The 20189-nt window shown below is 42.6% G+C and overlaps 1 protein-coding gene across 2 annotated transcripts in view; it reads left to right on the forward strand.

The window, feature by feature from the left end:
- The window catches only part of st6gal1 (ST6 beta-galactosamide alpha-2,6-sialyltranferase 1), a 65493-nt gene that overhangs the window by 6964 nt on the left and 38340 nt on the right, over nt 1-20189 (forward strand). For both annotated transcript variants that reach the window (XM_088320526.1, XM_088320525.1), the window contains exon 3: nt 19582-19788. In XM_088320526.1, coding sequence (XP_088176652.1) covers nt 19582-19788 — 207 coding nt within the window. The remainder of the gene's footprint in view (nt 1-19581; nt 19789-20189) is intronic.

Here is a 20189-nt window from a genome sequence, read left to right on the forward strand (position 1 = left end):
GGATACCATCTGTTCTGGTTCTGACAATTTAAAAAAGAAAATAATAGGTTAAGAAATTTGCATTTATAGAACGAAGAAAACAAAAAGTGGTCTTGAAATATGTAAAAAAGGCACAAAAAAGCACAAAGATTGAAGTAACTCTATGGTGTTTCTGATGATGAATCAGACTGTGAAGGAAATAAATAAATTGTAAACCTTATGTTGGTATTGTTGTGTTCATAGTTGTCAATGCATGATTTGAATCATGGCCGCATTTATTCAACGTTTGTCACTTTCAATGCTCAGTTTGAGCTGGAAAAATGTCAAACAAAATTTTATACAGATTTTTAGTAAAAAGAAAATAGTATTGCACGTTATACACAGATGAATACAGTCTTTCCTCCACACCGTTCTCACCTTTTTAAGCCCTGACCCATTTTCAAGCCAGCTTTAAAGCGGATCTGCTTTTGTAACCTACGAGATTTAATGAAAAGAAATGGGTGAGGGGAGGGCTTTTAAAACAGGTTGGAATTTCTTAATTGAGGTTTGGGTCCGCTCCTGTTCTCCTTGCAAGTTCAAAATCCATTAAATTATTCTCTCCCTATTTGTAGTGTCCATTAAACTATAAACTTCAAGTAGACAATGTTATTCCAAAAATGACCTATCAGCAAATAATCATTGTCATACAACAAAAAAGTGTTCACAATTGTTTTTCTAGTGTGTAGCTGCTCCAATGTACGTATGTGCACTTAGTATCAGTGAATGGGCAAATATATTTTACCAGATAAGATACAGATAAGGCATTGTTGTTTTATTTGCAAAATTAAAAACAATAACTTTTAGTCAATGAGGATTATTATTTGTGTGACTAGCGGGTATTCCACAGTGATATCCACACTCTTTATCTAGGAACTGATAAGTAGGACGATCCAGACGAAACCAAATGGAGTATCAGTCTACCGAAAGGCGCTTTTGCTTTTATCTGAATTCCCCCGCGGTCATTCAAAAAAAGGACAAAAGTCTCATTCCCCTGCTCCACATTTGAAAAGGAAGGAATCCTTTTTTATTCACATGCAAAATGTGTAAATGCAACCAGGTCACTTTAAGGAGGGGCGTCCTCTCCTGTTTCCCTGTTTGTCTTGTTTCTTATATTTAGGGCATGTGCGTCTCACTTTCCTTCCTTGTTTTCTACTTGGTCATCTTTCCCTTTTTTTTTCATATGTCTGCCTAAGGGGCGGTTTAGTCAAGCTCCGCCTTACTGTTTCTTTTCTTCTTAACGATGACGACCATCTAGAATTTGAGGAAAGAACAGAAAGTCTTTATGAGTCAAGGAACGGGGAAAGTCCCACTTTTCACAAAGGTCAAAGATGGTTCCTAATTTAGTCTCGCAGTCTGTTGGCAACATTTGATTGTGTCCTCATCACAACACAAAAAAAGGATATCAATTTCTAGGCCTTTATTCTATTACGTTAATCCCTTGCTATTATGTTGTTTACTTTTCACAGTTTTGCTACTTTATGGATTTCATCGTGCATTGTGTTCTGCATTCTGAATGAATTAAAAGTCTCCCTGCTTATAATTATTAAACAGAATAGTGGTTATTTCAAAAAAGATGAAAAAAAACATTTATACAGTACTCCATAGACCCTTTCATTTGTTTGTAAACACAGTGATGTATCTGGTGGGACAGGCAAATGAATCCTAAATAAAAATCCAGTAAACTTTTTTATCCCTGTAAACCAAGAAAAGTGTCAGGCAGGATGTAAGGAAAACTGAGATCACTTGCACTCGTTTCTTGGTTTTTATTGGAAGGAAGGAATGACAAGACGTGAATCTTCGATCCGTTGTTTGACGGATTGTCGAGACCTTTGAGACTCTTTGTGATTTAGGGCTATACAAATAAAAATGACTTGACTTGACAGGCGGGTGAAGGCTTGGCGGGAATGGTCGCGGACAGGCGTAGTCGTCGTGTTGTTGGTTGGGGCTGGAGAAGAAGGGCGTCGTTGTGTTTGGAAGAGAGATCAGGAGTCAGGCGGGCACGGCAGGTCGTAGGCAGATTCAGAAACGGGTCGGCAACGGAGATCAGGTAGAAAAACAGGAGGCAGGCAAAGAGTCGGAGGTACGGGCTTTCTGAGCAGATGGCAACAGATCGCAAAGTACAATCGAACAAAGTGTTACCGGAAGCTGGGGATTTAAATATACAGGGTGCGCCAATCAGCTGTCCTGGCTGTTGGCGCCAAATCCTGAACACAGGTGTTCCCGATCCGAGTGATTGTGACAGAACCCCCCCCTCAAGGGACGGCTTCAGAAGTCCCCAGAAAAAAGGAAAAAAAAATAATCCGACAGGCAAGAGTATAATCCAACAGGCAAAAGTATAATCCAACATGCAGGAACATAATCCGACAGGCTGGTCAGTTAGAACTCCTCTGAGCGGACCGATGTCCCATCGTCGTCTTCAGGCGGCGTAGTCGATGATGGACCCGGCGGAGATGTAGTCATTGGCCGGACACCCCGAGGACGACCTCGGCAAGGAGCAGGTTGATCTGGATACTGGCGGTGGAACTCGGAGATGAGCGAGCGAGCCAGGATCTGCCGGGTGGGGATCCAGGACCGTTCCTCCGGGCCATATCCCTCCCAGTCCACGAGATATTGGAGACCACGTCCTCTACGACGAGAGCGGAGCAGACGTCGCACGGTGTAGATAGGGTCACCATCCAGGATGCGAGGGGCTGGGGGGGGAGGAACTTCAGGGACCAGGGGGCTCTGGCGGACAGGCTTAATGCAGGAAACATGAAACGTCGGGTGAACCCTCATGGTGCTGGGCAGGCGCAGGCGGACTGCCGACGGACTAATAATTTTGTCCACCGGAATCGGTCCCAGAAATCGGGGAGCCAACTTCTTGGACTCCACCCGGAGTGGAAGGTCCTTGGTGGACAACCATACTTGCTGGCCCACCTGGTACGTTGGAGCCGGAATTCTTCTTCGGTTAGCCCCCTTTGAATAACTTTGGACGGTCCGAAGAAGAGCAGCCCGTGCCTGAGCCCAAGTGCGACGACAGCAACGGGCATTTGCAAGAGCCGATGGACAGGAAACCTCTTCCTCTTGGTTGGGGAACAAGGGTGGCTGGTAGCCATAGACGCACTGGAAGGGAGACATGCCAGTGGAGGAGCAGACAAGGGAGTTGTGGGCGTATTCCACCCATACCAGCTGTTGCGCCCAGGAAAGAGGCTCACGGGAAACCAGGCAGCGGAGAGCCGTCTCCAGTTCTTGATTGAGGCGTTCAGACTGTCCTTTAGATTGCGGATGGAACCCAGACGAGAGACTGACCGAGGCCCCCAGGAGACGGCAGAACTCCTTCCAAAATCCCGAGGCAAATTGGGGACCTCGGTCTGAAACAATGTCTTTTGGGATTCCATGGAGGCGGAAGACATGCAGCTGGACCACCTGCGCCGTCTCTTTGGCGGACGGAAGTTTGGGCAAGGCCACGAAGTGGACCATTTTGCTGAACCGATCCACAATCGTCAAAATGGTTGTCATCCCTTCCGAGGCAGGCAGCCCAGTAACAAAGTCCAGGGAGATGTGGGACCAAGGATGGCTGGGGACTGGTAATGGCTGAAGCAATCCGGCAGGGGGTCGATTCCAAGCCTTCTGCCGGGCACAGGTTTGGCAAGCCCCGACGTACTCCTGAACATCCTTTGCCAATGAGGGCCACCAGAAACGTCGGACCAGGAAGTTGCTGGTGCGGGTAGCACCCGGGTGACAGGAGAGGCGAGAGTCGTGCCCCCATTGAAGGACCTCTGACCGTAGGGCTTCTGGAACGAATAGCCGCCCCTCTGGACAAGTACTGGGGCCTGCTTGGTCTTGGAGGGCCTCTTTGACGCGGTCCTCGATGTCCCAGGTGAGAGTGGCCAGTAACCGGGACTCAGGAAGGATGGCTGTCGGACCCTGGGAATGATTGTCCTCCTTTTGAAACTGGCGAGAGAGGGCATCTGGCTTGACATTGCGGGACCCGGGGCGGTAGGAAAGGGTGAAGTTGAAACTGGTGAAGAAGAGTGACCAGCGGGATCAAACGTTTAGCAGAACGGATGTATTCAAGATTCTTGTGGTCAGTCCAAACTAGGAACGGAACTGGCACCCCTTCCAGCCAGTGGCGCCATTCCTCAAGGGCCAATTTTAAAGCTAGCAGCTCACGATCCCCCACGTCATAATTGCGTTCGGCAGGGGATAAGCGACGTGAAAAGAATGCACAGGGGTGCATCTTTTGGTCCTCGGTCGACCTTTGAGAGAGAACAGCCCCAACTCCTATGTCCGAGGCATCCACTTCAACAACTAGCTGACGCCCCGGGTCAGGTACTTGGAGGATGGGAGCCGTCGAAAATCGAGCCTTGAGGATGGTGAATGCTTTATCGGCCGCAGGAGACCATCTGAATGTTTCTTTGGGACTAGTGAGAGCCGTCAGGGGACCCGCTACCGTGCTATAGTTCCGAATAAATCGTCGGTAAAAATTGGCGAAACCCAAGAACTGTTGGAGCTTCTTGCGATCCGAGGGGACAGGCCAGGAGGTGACTGACGACACCTTTGCAGGATCCATCTGTAATCTCCCCTCCGCGATGATATACCCCAGGAATGACACGGTTTGGGCGTGGAACTCACACTTCTCAGCCTTAACGAAGAGGGAGTTTTCCAGGAGTCGTCGAAGGACAAGTTGGACGTGCTGCGTGTGTTCCTCCAGGGATTTAGAGAAAATCAGAATGTCATCCAAGTAGACAAACACGAAATTGTTGAGCACATCACGCAGCACGTCGTTGATAAGGGACTGGAAGACGGCGGGGGCGTTTGTGAGACCAAAAGGCATGACTAAATATTCGTAGTGCCCCGTGGAAGTGTTAAAGGCCGTTTTCCATTCATCTCCCTCCCGGATACGGACCAGATGATAAGCATTTCTGAGGTCCAGTTTAGTGAACACCGTGGCCCCTTGCAGCAGTTCAAAGGCGGAGGCGAGCAGTGGTAAAGGGTAGCGATTCTTAACTGTTATGTCATTAAGGCCCCTGTAGTCAATGCACGGTCGTAAAGAACCATCTTTCTTGCCAACAAAGAAAAACCCAGCTCCAGCCGGGGAAGAGGATGGCCGAATTATTCCGGCTGCCAAGGCCTCCGAGATGTATTCCTCCATGGACTGTCTTTCGGGTGCAGAAAGGGAATAGAGACGACCCCGCGGGGGAGTAGAGCCAGGCAGAAGGTTGATAGCACAGTCATAGGGGCGATGTGGAGGAAGGGAAGTGGCCTTGGCTTTGCTAAAAACTTCCCGTAGGTGGTGATAGCAGGCAGGGACCTTGGACACGTCAGGAGGAGACTTGGAAGCCACGGGTCGGTCGGGGTGATATGCAGAACGTAGACAGGTTTGATGGCACTCAACGCCCCATTCCATGACGGTCCCCGAACGCCAATCAAAGTGAGGGTTGTGCCGTACCAGCCATGGATGGCCCAAAACGAGTGGCTGGCCGGGGGATGGGAGCAGGTGGAACCGAATTTGCTCTCTATGATTGCCAGAAAGTCTCATCTCCATTGGTTCGGTAACATGGGTAACTGTGCCCAGAAGACGGCCATCTAGTGCTCAGGCGGTGATAGGAGTAGCGAGGGAATTCAATGGGATCTTGAGTTTGTGGGGGGGAGGTCCAAAATGTTAGCTTCGGCCCCGGAATCCACTAGCGCGGAAAGTCTCTGTGGGGAACCAGCAATCAAGAGATGCACCTCGAGGGAAGGTCGAGAGGTTTCGGAGGACGGGATAAGGGCAGAACTCAATCGGACGCCTCCGTTGTCCGACGAGCCCCCCCTTTTAACGGACACGTTGAGATTCGATGCCCCTTGCCGCCGCAATAAAGACAAAGTCCCTCAGAAACCCGCCGCCGGCGCTCTTCGGCCGATAGCGCTGCCTGATTAATCTCCATGGCTTTGTGAATAACTGTCATCGGGGATCGGGGCGTTTGGAACCCACTTGGCTCTTTGGGCGAATTTGTCGGGAGTCGTATTGTTCTTCCCCTCTCTTGTCGCCGTGCTTGGACCCGACGGTCAATTCGCGCCGTCAGTGCAATGGCTTCGTCGAGGGTAGAAGGCGGAGTATGGGACACCAATTCGTCCTTCAAGTAATCGGCCAAACTGTGGAGATAAGCGTCCACTAACGCTTCCTCATTCCAATTACTCTGGCTAGCGAGTGTTCTGAAGTCAATTGAGTAATCGGCGACCGAACGTTTTTCTTGGCGAATGTTAAGCAGGGAGCGGGATGCGTCAGACGAGGCAGACCCAGTATCGAATACTTTCAGGATCTCCTGGGAGAATAGTGCAAACAAGGAACATGCCACCGATCCTGTTCAAACTCGTCAGTACCCCAAAGCCGAGCTCTCCCAGTCATGTGGTTAATGACGAACGCTACCTTGGTTCCCTCGGATCGGAAATTTCGGGGTTGGAGATCAAAAATGAGTCGACAGTTTACGAGGAAGGCACGGACTTGGGTAGGGTCGCCGCAAAACTTTTCGGGTGCACCCACATGGGGTTCTGCTGCTTCGGAGACATGCGAGGTAGGCAATGGAAGACTCGGCGGGAGTGTTTGTGGACTCGGAGACGGGTTGACGGAATGCGGAAATGGTGACGTCAGTAATTTTGACAGCTGCTCAGACAGGCTCGTGACCTGCTTTTGGTTTTGTAGTAAGAGGTGTTGTTGCTGTTGAAGAAGACCTAGTTGCTGTTGGACTTGTTGTTGTAGTGTGGCAACGTCACTTGCAGACTTCTGTACGGCACTCTCGGTCCATTGTAGCCGTTGTAGAGCGGAAGGGGACAACGAGTTGCTTGGTTCTTCCTTCGGAGAAACGTGCGCTGATCTCATGATGGTTCGATTGTTCTGTCAGGCAGGATGTAAGGAAAACTGAGATCACTTGCACTCGTTTCTTGGTTTTTATTGGAAGGAAGGAATGACAAGACGTGAATCTTCGATCCGTTGTTTGACGGATTGTCGAGACTTGACAGGCGGGTGAAGGCTTGGCGGGAATGGTCGCGGACAGGCGTAGTCGTCGTGTTGTTGGTTGGGGCTGGAGAAGATGGGCGTCGTTGTGTTCGGAAGAGAGATCAGGAGTCAGGCGGGCAGGGCAGGTCGTAGGCAGATTCGGCAACGGGTCGGCAACGGAGATCAGGTAGAAAAACAGGAGGCAGGCAAAGAGTCGGAGGTACGGGCTTTCTGAGCAGATGGCAACAGATCGCAAAGTACAATCGAACAAAGTGTTACCGGAAGCTGGGGATTTAAATATACAGGGTGCGCCAATCATCTGTCCTGGCTGTTGGCGCCAAATCCTGAACACAGGTGTTCCCGATCCGAGTGATTGTGACAGAAAAGGCTCCTTAGCAGCAGTAGAACAGTAAATAAAACAAATAGTATGCGCATATAGTATTAAGTAGTCTACTGCAAAATATTTAACAAAAGTACTGAACAATTCTCAACAGTTTGAAGTCAAACTGATTTAACAATTGACATTTGTTGTTTTCAACTTTTTAACAACTGACGTTTTTTTTCGGATTACATGCATTTTAATTCAAATATGTTTGTCAGGCAGAGTCCTGCATAATGCTCAAGCTTTTTTTAATGGAGAAATACAGTATGGTCATTTAAAATGTACAATGCTTGTCATTAAACCGGTATTTGGTTGAATGCTATTTGAATCTAACTGAGGCGAGTCAGGCTCCATCCTGTTTAACTGTCCAAAATGCTCTTTAAATGTTAGTGACTCCGCTGAGTTTCTGCCATGACACGCAAGGTCCTCTTGCAAACTTTACAAGTAGTCCTTTTATCTGCCATATCCAGGCTTAAATGCTCCTAAACCTTTGACGTTGCATCAAGCACACTAAAGTCAATGACCCCATTTCTGTATTTTTATGCTGCCGCTCGAGACCCTTTTGCTCATATGCGACTCTCAGCAGTGATAATATTAATTCTGTTGGAAAACGTGTGTCAACAAGAGTGAATAAATCCCATTGGCGACTATTAAAATTATCGATCATTGTCGACACCATCGACTAATTGTGTTGGAGAAATTGGAGGTCCGATAATCGAGAGAAAAGTCTTCTCATATGTGGATAAGGAAAACAGGAGCCAGCCTCGTGCGGAGGGAGATGTCACTTTATTGATGCGTCAATGGAGATCTCACAGAGCTAGGAACATGACAATGTATTTAAAGCTGGTAGTGACGATTAGGCTTCGATTGAGTACACCCCAAAAGGCGGTCCTGTATCACGTATCAAGTACAGAGCGTCCCGTCCCTTGCACGCTATCTTCAAGGAAACTTAATGTCTGCCAAGAGTATCTTCAAGGATGTCTACCCGACCTTTTCCCACTACTGTAAGCAAGTCTTTCTAAATTTCTACATGTATGCATATCTATTCTACAAATGCAAGTGTATTTACCACAACATATCCCCCCCTTTTTTTTTTTTTTTTTTTTTTTTTCTTCTGCTACCATATCCCCCTTTTTGGGAGTTTATACTCCCACTTTGAATGGAAATTAAAATCAAAAATGAATACAGGGTAGTGGTAAATTATTACAAATCAATAATATCAATACACGGACAGAGTTTACGCAAATCGAAAATAAAATAAAATTCTGGCGGTCAGCCTGCTGTGATCATTCTAACTTTCATTGTTCATGTTTCATTTACAAAAATCCCCAACACTCCAAACATCTGACCCATGCACTAACCCCCCCTTCATTTATCTTTATCCGTACACACTTGATTATACACGCGGACCGTCGACGGTTGATCGGTACGTGATAAAGGTAAATGAATAAATGAACTGATAAGTGAGTGATAACAAATTTTGGTAACAGTCGTCGATACATTTCAAGATGAGTGCATGACTGGATAGTGATACAGCATACACATCGGCCTTTGGCCTGACCCCCGTGAACAATTTGAAGACCATGCACTGTCGTATTCGTCAACGGGTGTCGTGAAGTCAGATGTTGGAGTGAGTGTTCATCCCAGCAGGCATCACGCTCAGTTTCCATGCAGCCAAAAACCCGGAAGCGACGATGCATCCTGACCATCCCAGACAGCAGCTTGCTCCCCGGCAGTGTGACATACCAACAAAAGAATCACAATTAGAAATCAATATATTTGTTGCTGTTATTCCTAGTGCTATATAGTGTGTTGCGTGTTTAACAATAGTGCTAATTGATATCGTTTTTAGTCCAGATCATCATAAGTGTCTCTTTCCGCAGATGCTCCATTTTTTATTATAATGTAGACTGACTATTAACGTTGCCAGATAAAATTCAAGGCGTTGAATTTAGTTGAGTCATCTGTTCTTCCTCACTAAGGAATAAGCTTGGATATTCAATCACTAACTGTGCTAATTGAGCTTCTGCCACCCTAGTATTAGCCACTACTGTCATTTGTTCTCCAAAAGTCTTAAGCATTCCTCTTTTAAGAATAGGTATGGCACAGAAACACAACAAACACATAATTATTACGACAGTTAGTACAAAAATTTCCCCCTTCGCTAACATACCACCCCAGCACCCAAATGTAGACGAGAACCAATCAAAAGAGATACTGTTCTTTCCAGTATTTACTGTCACTTCATTGCTCAACTCACGAATCTTCGACAGTGCTTTAGTGAAGCTTCCTGCTTCGGCTGTGTTTAAAGGTATATAAGTACAGCATTCCTCCTTTATCATATGACACACGCCTCCCTTACTGGCTAAGAGAAAATCGAGGGCCTGACGATTCTGCCAGGCCATCCTAGATGTCTCATGTAATTGCTCTCCTACTGCACTAAAGGCCTCGTTAGTGTAATTAATAAAACATTGCTGGTTGTAATAAATGTAATTAATCCATTCTGCGTTCTTATTCGGAGTTATCCAGATAAATATCGATTCTAATCCAGACTTAATATCATTCCTAGCTTTAAATTCCTCTGGAATTCCTCTCGGTTGTCCGATGGCATCTAGATATACTCGTCCATCCGGAAGATATGCTCTCTTAACTCCGGCCTATTGTCAACAAAAATATTTCATTTAATTACTTTTTCCCCTTTACATTCCTTCCTTTTGTCACTTGCATGTCCCCCTCTTCTCTTTTCCTCAATGCCTACTATCTCTCCCCTTTTTACCTTCTTTTACTAACATTTATCTTTCTGTATTTGTAACTTCCTTACTTGCTCTGCCAACAATCCATTTTCTACATAACTTTCCCTTCTCCTACGCCCTCTAACACATTCTTTTTAGCCCACTAGTTTAATGGGAAATTGACATATAACCATCTCACTTATTTATTTATTTATATTTTTTTTTCCAAACCAATTCAATCTACTATCTTAGCTTCACCTACTTAATGTGAAAACGACGTGCATTGATCTACAACGATTCTTCTTACTCATTTTTATTCGACTCAATGAATTTTTCCTCCATATTCAATGAAAAGAAAGAATTTACTCACGCTATTCCACTACTTTCGTATAACAATGCTTCTATCTCAAATTAATCCATTCCAATTCACTCAATTGGATCTTTCCTCGTCTTCACATTCCTTAATTTTCCAATTTTGAACTGAAAACCGGAATAGGGTAACTTCTTTCTTTTTGTTATTATTCTATCCTTTTTTGGTGTTATTCTGGCATTAACATAATCTAAAGCACCTAAAATAACCAAACATAATTTTTCTAGACTTTTCACCCCTAAATTCATGGTTTTCCAACTGAAAAAACATTTATTTTTCTGGGAACTCCATAGGCTCTCGGATGTTATGTTGCACACCCTTAGCGTCAAAACGATTTCTAAAAAAAACGAACGTTTTCGATTCCTAACGAGACGTGCTATCGGTTCTATCTAAAACAATACATTTTAAACCGTCTTCCTCTTTAAAAACGTTTTACTCGTCTCAATGAGTACTGTATTGTTCCCTTTTTCCTTTTCCTTCGATATTTTTCTGTTAATCCTTTCAGTTACGTGGGCCGATCAAACGCTGGACAACCATATAGACAAGAAAGATAAGAATACAGGAAAGAATACAAACACTTACAACATTGAACAAACATAAAACATAAAACAAGACAGATGGCCCACAAAAATTTAAGTTAATTAGTCAAATTAAGTCAGTGCACATTGAGACCATGCGCCTACACAACTACCGAGTTAGGGTTATGGTTTTCCTCTCCTACACAATTTCCCGAATTTTACGTACTGGCCGTGCACTCATTTTTGGCTGTCGGCGTTGTAACCTCACTCTTCAGTGCTGTCGCCGTGGGTGTAGGTTTTTCTGGACTTTGGTGTGTCGGTACCCTTCTCGCCTGTATCGTCACATTAAGGTTTAGCATATTATCCGTCACTTTAGTCTGTACTGTCGTTAACACATTTGACTGTCGTTAACACATTTGGTTTCTGGTAGTCCATCGGCACTCCGACTGGTTGCACGTCTTTATATTTATTTTAAGTGAAAATCAAAATCCCCACTATAAGATGCCCTATCCATTTCGAGCATTCTATCCCAAAATTCTAACTAGAAGATAAACAATTTATTTTTTAAATTGTCAGTTCTAAATTTCAAATTTTGCTTTTTCACTAAATACAGTCACTGGATCAGTTTAACCATTATCCTTGTCAGAATCATTTACCCTGATTTGAGTGTTTGAGTGTTCTCTTTTGTAGATTGATCACATCCGAGAAAAAATTTGTATGCACTTTTTATTTGCATTTTCTTTTGATTTTCAACGTGTTATCTTGCTGTTGGCCATTCCCCTCGAGGCAGATGACCAGGATAGATTGTTAAATTGTCAATTTAACCCAAGAAAAGACGTTTTTATTGTTATGATTCACTCTTTGTTTTGCCTTTTATAAAAATCATAACCTATATATGATCTCTTCAGTAAGTAAACTTGTTCAAAATAACAGTATTTTGCAAAGAAAGCAGGTAATTCACGCTCAAAGTGAATGATTTTGCCAAAAATGAAAAATACCATCCCAAAATGTTCTCAATGTTTGCGATTTGCTAATGGTGAATGGTTATCTTAATTGATTTTTGTTAATCAATTTGACAAACATTGTAAATTTTGTAATATTACAACATTTCTTCTGTGTAATATTTTTCTATCCGTCCAAATTTCGTAATTTGAATCTCAAAAACAGTTATATGGAGAGCTTATTCAGAAGACAATTTTTCATCAATTTCGGAAAAAACTAGGTTTCAACTTATTTTTACGGAATGTCTCAACTTCCCCCCTGAGTTAAAACCTAAGTTCACAATCTATGTCTCTCTTTCGTCTGACTCATCCCATAATACTCGGAATTTCAGTAATTCAAACTTCTCTTCTATCGCAATTGCACTATTCATACACGTCCTTCTACTCAATCAAGGAAGCAAGGTTTAGGGCGCTCTGAGGAGAGGGATGACTGAGTATGGGCGCCAAGAGTGGACTGAGAGTGCGATCGTGGCCACTGTGTTGTGCGGTGCAGAGACGATTCAGTTTTATTAAGACGACAGCAGTGTGCGTGTGTGTGTGTTGTCGTATCGATACTAATAACTAAATGGAGTGGAATGGAACTATGAAGACTATAACATGAAACCAAACGAGACGTCACGCTCTATAGAGAATTTATCGACCTATTTCATCATCGCCTACAATCAGCTCAAAATTTTTTCCAACATTCTGCTTCTTAAAAAGAACCTAAAAAGAAATCCGTCATTAAAAGCGCAATTAACCACCAGTCCATCGTCCCAAAAACAATGGTTCTAAGTCAAGGGTGGGCAAACTTTTGGCGTCACGAGCCACGGGACACATCCAGTTTTTCTCATTTACAGTTATGATGTTATATTTCATTATATTTATTTCATGTTTATCTATTTTGTGTATATGTATGAACCCCTACTGAACACCAGCATACCTTCAGGGCAATTGCAGTTGATTCAACAAGGTTCGTTTGCTTTCGGAACGGACTAATCCCGTTTCAATCCAATTGATTCAAATTGATTATGTCTCGATTTACAGTAGTTTCATCATTCCATATTTACTGCTAGAACCAATTAAACTTATAAGTAGAGGTACAACTGTGTTATTGTAGTTGTGCACGTATGTAGTATTTCTGTCATGTCCAGCATGGTCGCCGTGGCGACCGTCTAATTTGCGTGTGTCCTTCTTAAGGGCTTGCCCGTTCTGAGTAAAAGCCTGTTTTATGAGTATTCCTAGTCTGAGTTCCTGTTTGCCTGTAGGCCAGTTGTTGTTTTGTTTTTTTCCCTGAGCGTTGGACAATTTTGCTGAATAGAAGTAACTGGTCGTTAAGCGATTGAGTTCAGGTCCGCTCTGTACTTAACTCAACCATTCCTGCAGTAGTATCTTATAATATTTACAAAATAAGATTAAATAAGATTCTATAATATTTTCGAAGTAGGTTGTAGTACACCTGAGGCTATATTTTTGCAGGATTTCTTTAGTAGCGCTAGTATTAATGCTGTTGTAGTTTTGTAGCAGTATTCTTGCAGAATTTCTGTAGTTGGTCTTTTTAGAATTATAGCCGTACCATATACTATGTCCCGGTTTTCAAGCTCTATATTCCGTTTTCTAGTAATTTCATAGAATTTCTGTAGTAGGATTTACATTATTGTAATATTTTACCATCCCATTACTTGTTCTCCTTTGGTTTACTGCACATGAATGGCTGGATTAAACCCTAGAGGTTTAATTCTGACCCAATTGTGGAAAAATGTATTTGATAATGTTACTTCCGGCGCCGTCACGAATGGCAGACACTCCAGCAGCTCCTGTGTTATTTTTGCTACTTTTGTGATTTATTTATTTGTTTATTTATTTTTGCTTACTTTATCAGTGCCTTGCAACACTTGGATTACTTTCTGTCCTATGGATATGGGTTTCAACTCGCAAAAATACGTACATTAAACAACACCACCTACATTGGACATTACCGAATCTTACTGCAATATGTATTCTGTTTAGCACTATTTAGCTACTCTATATAACATGCTAAAGTGGGCATTTGCACGTCACACTGGGTATTTGTATATTGTATTCTTTTGGCTTTACTATTGTATTGTTCTCAGCTCAGGGATGCTGCTTATGTTGTATGTTTGTCTTAGTGTTTCTTTTTTCTTTTCTTTCAGAATTAAAGCAAAACAATATACTAGGTTAACTTTTATGTGGAATTCAGGGGCACTTAGAGTCTCGTTAAGTTTTATCGTGCTTACGTACTGAGATGTTTTAGTAAATTAGCCAGTTTATTCAATTTCTAAATTTTTCTCTAAATTTAAGTACTAGTAGACATTAATTATCTTAGTTTAATTAATTTCCATTCATTTCCCATGCAGTTATATTTTTAAATCACCATGATATGTCTCGAAATCCACTAATCCGTTATTTTTTAATTCCTTTAATCCTTTCCAGGATTGATCAATCTTTTTCTCATTGTCTTCTAAAAAAAAAATGCTCTTTTCCATAGACAATGTTTCATTTTAACTTAACCAAACCATAAGTCAGCTATTGTTTCACATTTATTAATCATTTGTCGAACGTAACACTCATTCTAAAAAATTCAGTGTGGAATCAACTGTCCTAAAAAAACTGCCAACTCGAACTCAATGTCAAAAATTTCTAATTGTCTTTTCATCCCTCTGTAATCATAATCTCTTATTGTTGATTCGATATAAAGCAATACCTACTTGTCACTTATGAATTATCTTGTTGAATCGTATTTATTTTATATTACTATCTTAATCTTTTATTCCGCGCAACAATCTTCGTTTTTACGCAATTGTCTTAGTTCCCTTTGTATTTCTTTTTCTTTTCTTTTTAAAAGAAATATTTCATTCAGTGACTGAAATAGCTTCAGCTACGTTATTAATGATTTCTAGTCTCGAATTTTCTTCCCTGTGATAATATGTCGTCATTTTCAAACTTCTTTCAATTTTTGATAATTCGAAATCATTCATACCACTAGTAATCTATTATTGAATATGAGAAAAACTAAGGAAACAATCTTTTTATGTATTACGCCTCTTTTGAATTTGTCCATTTATAACCAACGAAAAGATGGACACTAAAATTATGGACGGTCTCCAGTCGTCTTCTTTGTTTTACTCGCCCTTGCTTTATTAGGAGCATAACTACACGTCTTAAAAATTCTTACCCTTTTGCCATTCGCATATTCAACGAGAGATGATTAGTTTTGTTATTTAAACATTCTTTCTTTCTAAACTATTCTGTATAATTATCTTGTATACACTCAGTGTTCTCATTTCACCATGTACCTGTGTCTCAGATGCATCATTCATGCTGGGGACGCAACCTTTTCCTTTAAATTGTCATTATCATTTAATTCCTCGTTAACAAAGATTCAACGCATTACATCATCGTTACTTTGGTTTTGCTGTATGAGTTTTTATTCTTCTGCACGCCGATCTTAGCTAATGAGATCTCGTCGCTTCGAGATTACGTCATTGTTGTCGGTAATTGGTTAAGTCAGTCTTTTTCATTAGACAAAACTGCTTTTTTCCTCAATTTATTGACGAGAGCCAGCTCATAAATGCCCTTCTTGCACTTAACTTTGTATTTAGTTCTGTAGTCATTTATTTTTTTATTTATTTTTAATTGATGTAGTGTACTATGTCTTTGTTTTAAAGTACTATATTGAATCGTTAGTTTTGTGATATTGTTTAGTATACCTCTAGGGGCATTTCTCTATTACCGTATTACTGTCGTAGTATTTCTACGGTACTTTCATTCAGCGATTTTAATTTTCACTGTGTGACGTTTTGAGTGTTGAGTGACTTAAAATTCGACTCCCTCCCGCCGTCACTTATGAGTGCTGAGGCTCATTTTGTCTGTCAATTTGTCTCAAATTATTGATTCAAAACCTGATGCAAGCCAAGTTATTTTGTGAAAATGTCAAAAATTCCTACAACTGAAGATACTTACGTATTTACTTTTAGCACAGGCACTGGGCAATGGAGTAAAAGTGCGCATGTCCTGTTTATAGTTCCTAACACTTACCCAATCAAAACGTTTGAGTTTCTTTGCTACAGCTTCTGGATAAAACGTTCGTTCTCGGTTAAGGTTTTTTCCTGCGAGTTTTTATTAGAAATGTCTTGATAGTGAACCTAAATCGTTTAATTAGCTTTCTTATAAAGTATTTTTAGCAATTTACATCCAAAACAGGGACTGCTGGTGTGACTACGTGACTGTAAACTAGAGTTACTGGAGTTTTCCATAACATGAGCATCACCTAGAGGCAGTGAAAAATAGTGCTTATGTGGGCACTGTGACTCTCCTATTCATCCTGTTAAGCACTTTTATTTTGGTTGCACTCCACAGTGCAAAGACATCTTGGGGTCAATTTATACACACTGTCCCTTTAAAAGATTTCTAGTGCATGTTTCTTATGAAACCATATTCTAAAAATTATATTTTACACATTTTCGTCATATCTCACATTTTTTCTCTTTTCCTGTAATATTTTAATTTTGGTACTTTCGAGCTTCCATACCTCAGGGCCAGTGAGCCCTTCATGAGGTAAAATGTACTTGTACTTTCCAAATCCTCAACCGTTTTGGCATGTTATACAGTAGTGTCACACTTAACCGGGCCGCTGTCTCTAGGATGCGTCATGGTCTGCAACTGCAGCGTCGCTTTTTGGATCTCCGGTTGCACTTTCGGACCCGCAATTTCCATTCGCCGCTGCGCTTTCTCGAGCTCTGCTCCTAGTAACAATCATATCAGACAATTTATTATCACACACAGCTTTGTCATCCACATTTTGTTTTCCTAATTTCAACGTTACTGCCCTGTTGATCTTGCTTGGTCTCGTTGACGGTGGCAGCGTGAGCCGTGGTACAGTGGTTCAGATGGTACCCTTTTGAGCTGCCCTCGACCTGGACTGCGGCCGGCGTTGCCCTCACGACGGTGTACGGTCCCTCACGCCTCGGATGGTTCCACTTTCGTTGAAACCTTGATGTAGACGAGATCCCCTGGGACGTCTTTTCAAATGGTTGTTCGACCCTGGACTCTTGTCTCTTAACCAGCCGGTAGATGACAGCCGTCAATTGTCTCATTCAGTCTCTCAGTTCAGTTTGTAGTTGCTCAAGTGGCGGCCCCTTATAGGGACCTCCCAGATGCGGCGCTGGCCTGCCTGTTAGCATTTCATGCGGTGTTAAATGCGTGATCCAATGAGTTTGCATGCGATAACTCATCAGCGCTAACTGTAGCGCATCCCCTCAGTTGAGCCTAGTACTCACAAAGATCTTGTTTATCTTCGATTTTAATATTCCATTTACTCTTTTCCATTATTATTCCCTCCGTCTACCGTGGCCTGTAAATACGGAGACCTACATCCTTATTTTCTCCAGCTATTTCACACCCCCCCTTGCATAACGAATTAAGTAATCCCTCCACTCTTATTTATTTTCCATACAGTAAAGGAGCGAAAGACGGGGGAAAGACGGGGGTGGGGGGAGGTGATCGGAGCGGGAATACACACGGTTGAGCTCAACTCACACAGAGCGAAAGACGGGGGAAAGACGGGGGTGGGGTGGGGGTGAGCTTTGGGGGCGAGAACAACCCACAAAAAAGCAAGACACTTTAACGCACATACAAGACCGTAAAATGTAGAATAAGCAGTTACTCCATCATTCATCCATGCTTCCTTAACTCCTCTCCCAACGCCAAACAAAACAAAAAAAAAACAAAAAACAGTTAAGTACAAATCACCCGCGCACTCTCACTCAGGCGGCCGGGGGAGAAACCGAACCGAACAGAACACACATCCACAGACAGAGAGACACACGCACAATTATCGCCAGCTGGCACACACACCAACATTTCCGAATGAGACATCTCCCAGACTGAAAACATGTCAGCAATTCTCACACATTCTTTGTATCGCTTGTTTCTATGCGAATATATCTTAATAATACAACATCTGATTACTGCTCATTTTTCTAACGTCGGTATAACCTTTCAGATTGTAGAAAATGGCGAGGTTCCATGCACCACACTTTTTCTCAAGTGCAAGGTTACATGTCCGACTCCCAATCATCAATCGACTAGGGAAACACATAAAACATGCCCCGTATTAACCATATATAGATCGTCTACTCTCGAACTGTCACTTCAGCAAATGACGACGTCTTATCACAGCTTTACACAGATCTCAAGACAATCATAAATATACAAATACCGACGCCGCTGCAACCTCTTATCCAGGTTAAATTAGCCTTTTCCCTTTTTCAAGCAGCCTATGTCCCAAAACAAACAGGACTCTCTGAGCTCATAATCCCGTCGGACATAAAAATCACAACTCAGTCTATATATCTCATCCGTCCGAACTTGGGCCTGACTATAGACGGAAAATCCCACGTGCACGCATTTTCATAATTTAGCTCCGACGTCACAGGCTCCCGTCCTCCCACGAATCTCGACAAGCAAACCGAAATAAGGAGAGAAAAAGCCTTCCTTACCTCACTCGCTCATTTGAGACCGTTCCACTGAGAAGTCTTTTCCCTTTTCTGTTTATTTAAGTGCCAAATCCACGTTTTTGGGCGCCATTTAAATGTTGGAGAAATTGGAGGTCCGATAATCGAGAGAAAAGTCTTCTCATATGTGGATAAGGAAAACAGGAGCCAGCCTCGTGCGGAGGGAGATGTCACTTTATTGATGCGTCAATGGAGATCTCACAGAGCTAGGAACATGACAATGTATTTAAAGCTGGTAGTGACGATTAGGCTTCGATTGAGTACACCCCAAAAGGCGGTCCTGTATCACGTATCAAGTACAGAGCGTCCCGTCCCTTGCACGCTATCTTCAAGGAAACTTAATGTCTGCCAAGAGTATCTTCAAGGATGTCTACCCGACCTTTTCCCACTACTGTAAGCAAGTCTTTCTAAATTTCTACATGTATGCAAATCTATTCTACAAATGCAAGTGTATTTACCACAACAATTGTAGCAGCCCTTGACAATATAATGGATAAAGAATTATTTAACAGTCAGAAAATGTCACAATTCGTTATTCGCATTTAATGAGTATCGCGGTAACACTCCATATATTAACGACAATTGAGTCACTACGTTTTATTAATAACAAGTTGTAGTACTTGTTCTAAAAAAATGCGTTCCAACTGGAGGTAAAATCTTAAACCCTAGGTCAGGCCTAAATTGTCAATCATTACGTTCAGGTCGGGTGCAGTTAAGGATCCGCTCAATGGATTCGGTCCCTCTCGCGCAGCGCCGAGCACCTTGCGGAGCGAGAAGAAGACTTAATTCCTCCTCCACAAAGAAAAAGACCACAAAGAATAATGATGGTGGATGATTTTTTTAAAAAGTGGACAAGAGAAAAGCCTCGCCCGGCCCTCACAAATAAAACATGAACATTTGGGTTTGCTTCAGGCTCGGTCCCTCAAATTAAGTAAAGTGGTCGGGCGCGAGTTGGGTCAGGCTTTTGTACCTGGATTTCTTTAGACCTGGTTTTACCTATACTTCTAACACTGCCTTATTTTCATTTCAACAACTTTAGGCCTCACATCACAGGCATCCCAATGTTTTTTTGTTTTTTTTTTTTCAGATCCCAGGGGCAGCGATGGACCGCGTAAGCCTTCTTTGGCGACTGCGTCGTCGTGCCCGCCGCGGTGCCCTCTGCATGGCCCTTTTTTGCATTGCCATGACACTGCTGTATGCACTCTGCGCCGAAAACAGCGTGACAGTCACAGACGCTATCTTTGGAGTGCGGGCACGAACTCGTGCCCAGCCTCGCACCCACACCATTGTCAAGGTATGCATTGCCGTTAGGGATGCAAAAATTACCGTATTTTCCGCACTATATGGCGCACCATGTTATAAGGCGCACCTTCAATGAATGATATATTTTAAAACTTATGCCATACATAAGACGCACCCCATTATAAGGCGCTATAAGTGCATGCTGGTTTAAGATCAGGTAATTGTGCAATTTTGTAATTGTAATCCTGTGCAATCCTTCGAGACATTTTTGGGATTAAGGGCTATTTACGGTAAATAAATGTGACGACTTGACTACAGTAGAGAATGTAGTTACGTTATGCAACCTCTAGATGTTGCCACGCTCAAGGGAATGTCAACAAAAAATTCAAAAAGGTCAAACTTTATTAACAAACAAGCTTTCCACAACTCCATTCACTCCCAAAATAAATAAAC

Source organism: Urocampus carinirostris, chromosome 17, assembly GCF_059441175.1.
Source record: "Urocampus carinirostris isolate Australia breed hairy pipefish chromosome 17, RoL_Ucar_1.0, whole genome shotgun sequence".
Lineage (NCBI taxonomy): Eukaryota > Metazoa > Chordata > Actinopteri > Syngnathiformes > Syngnathidae > Urocampus > Urocampus carinirostris.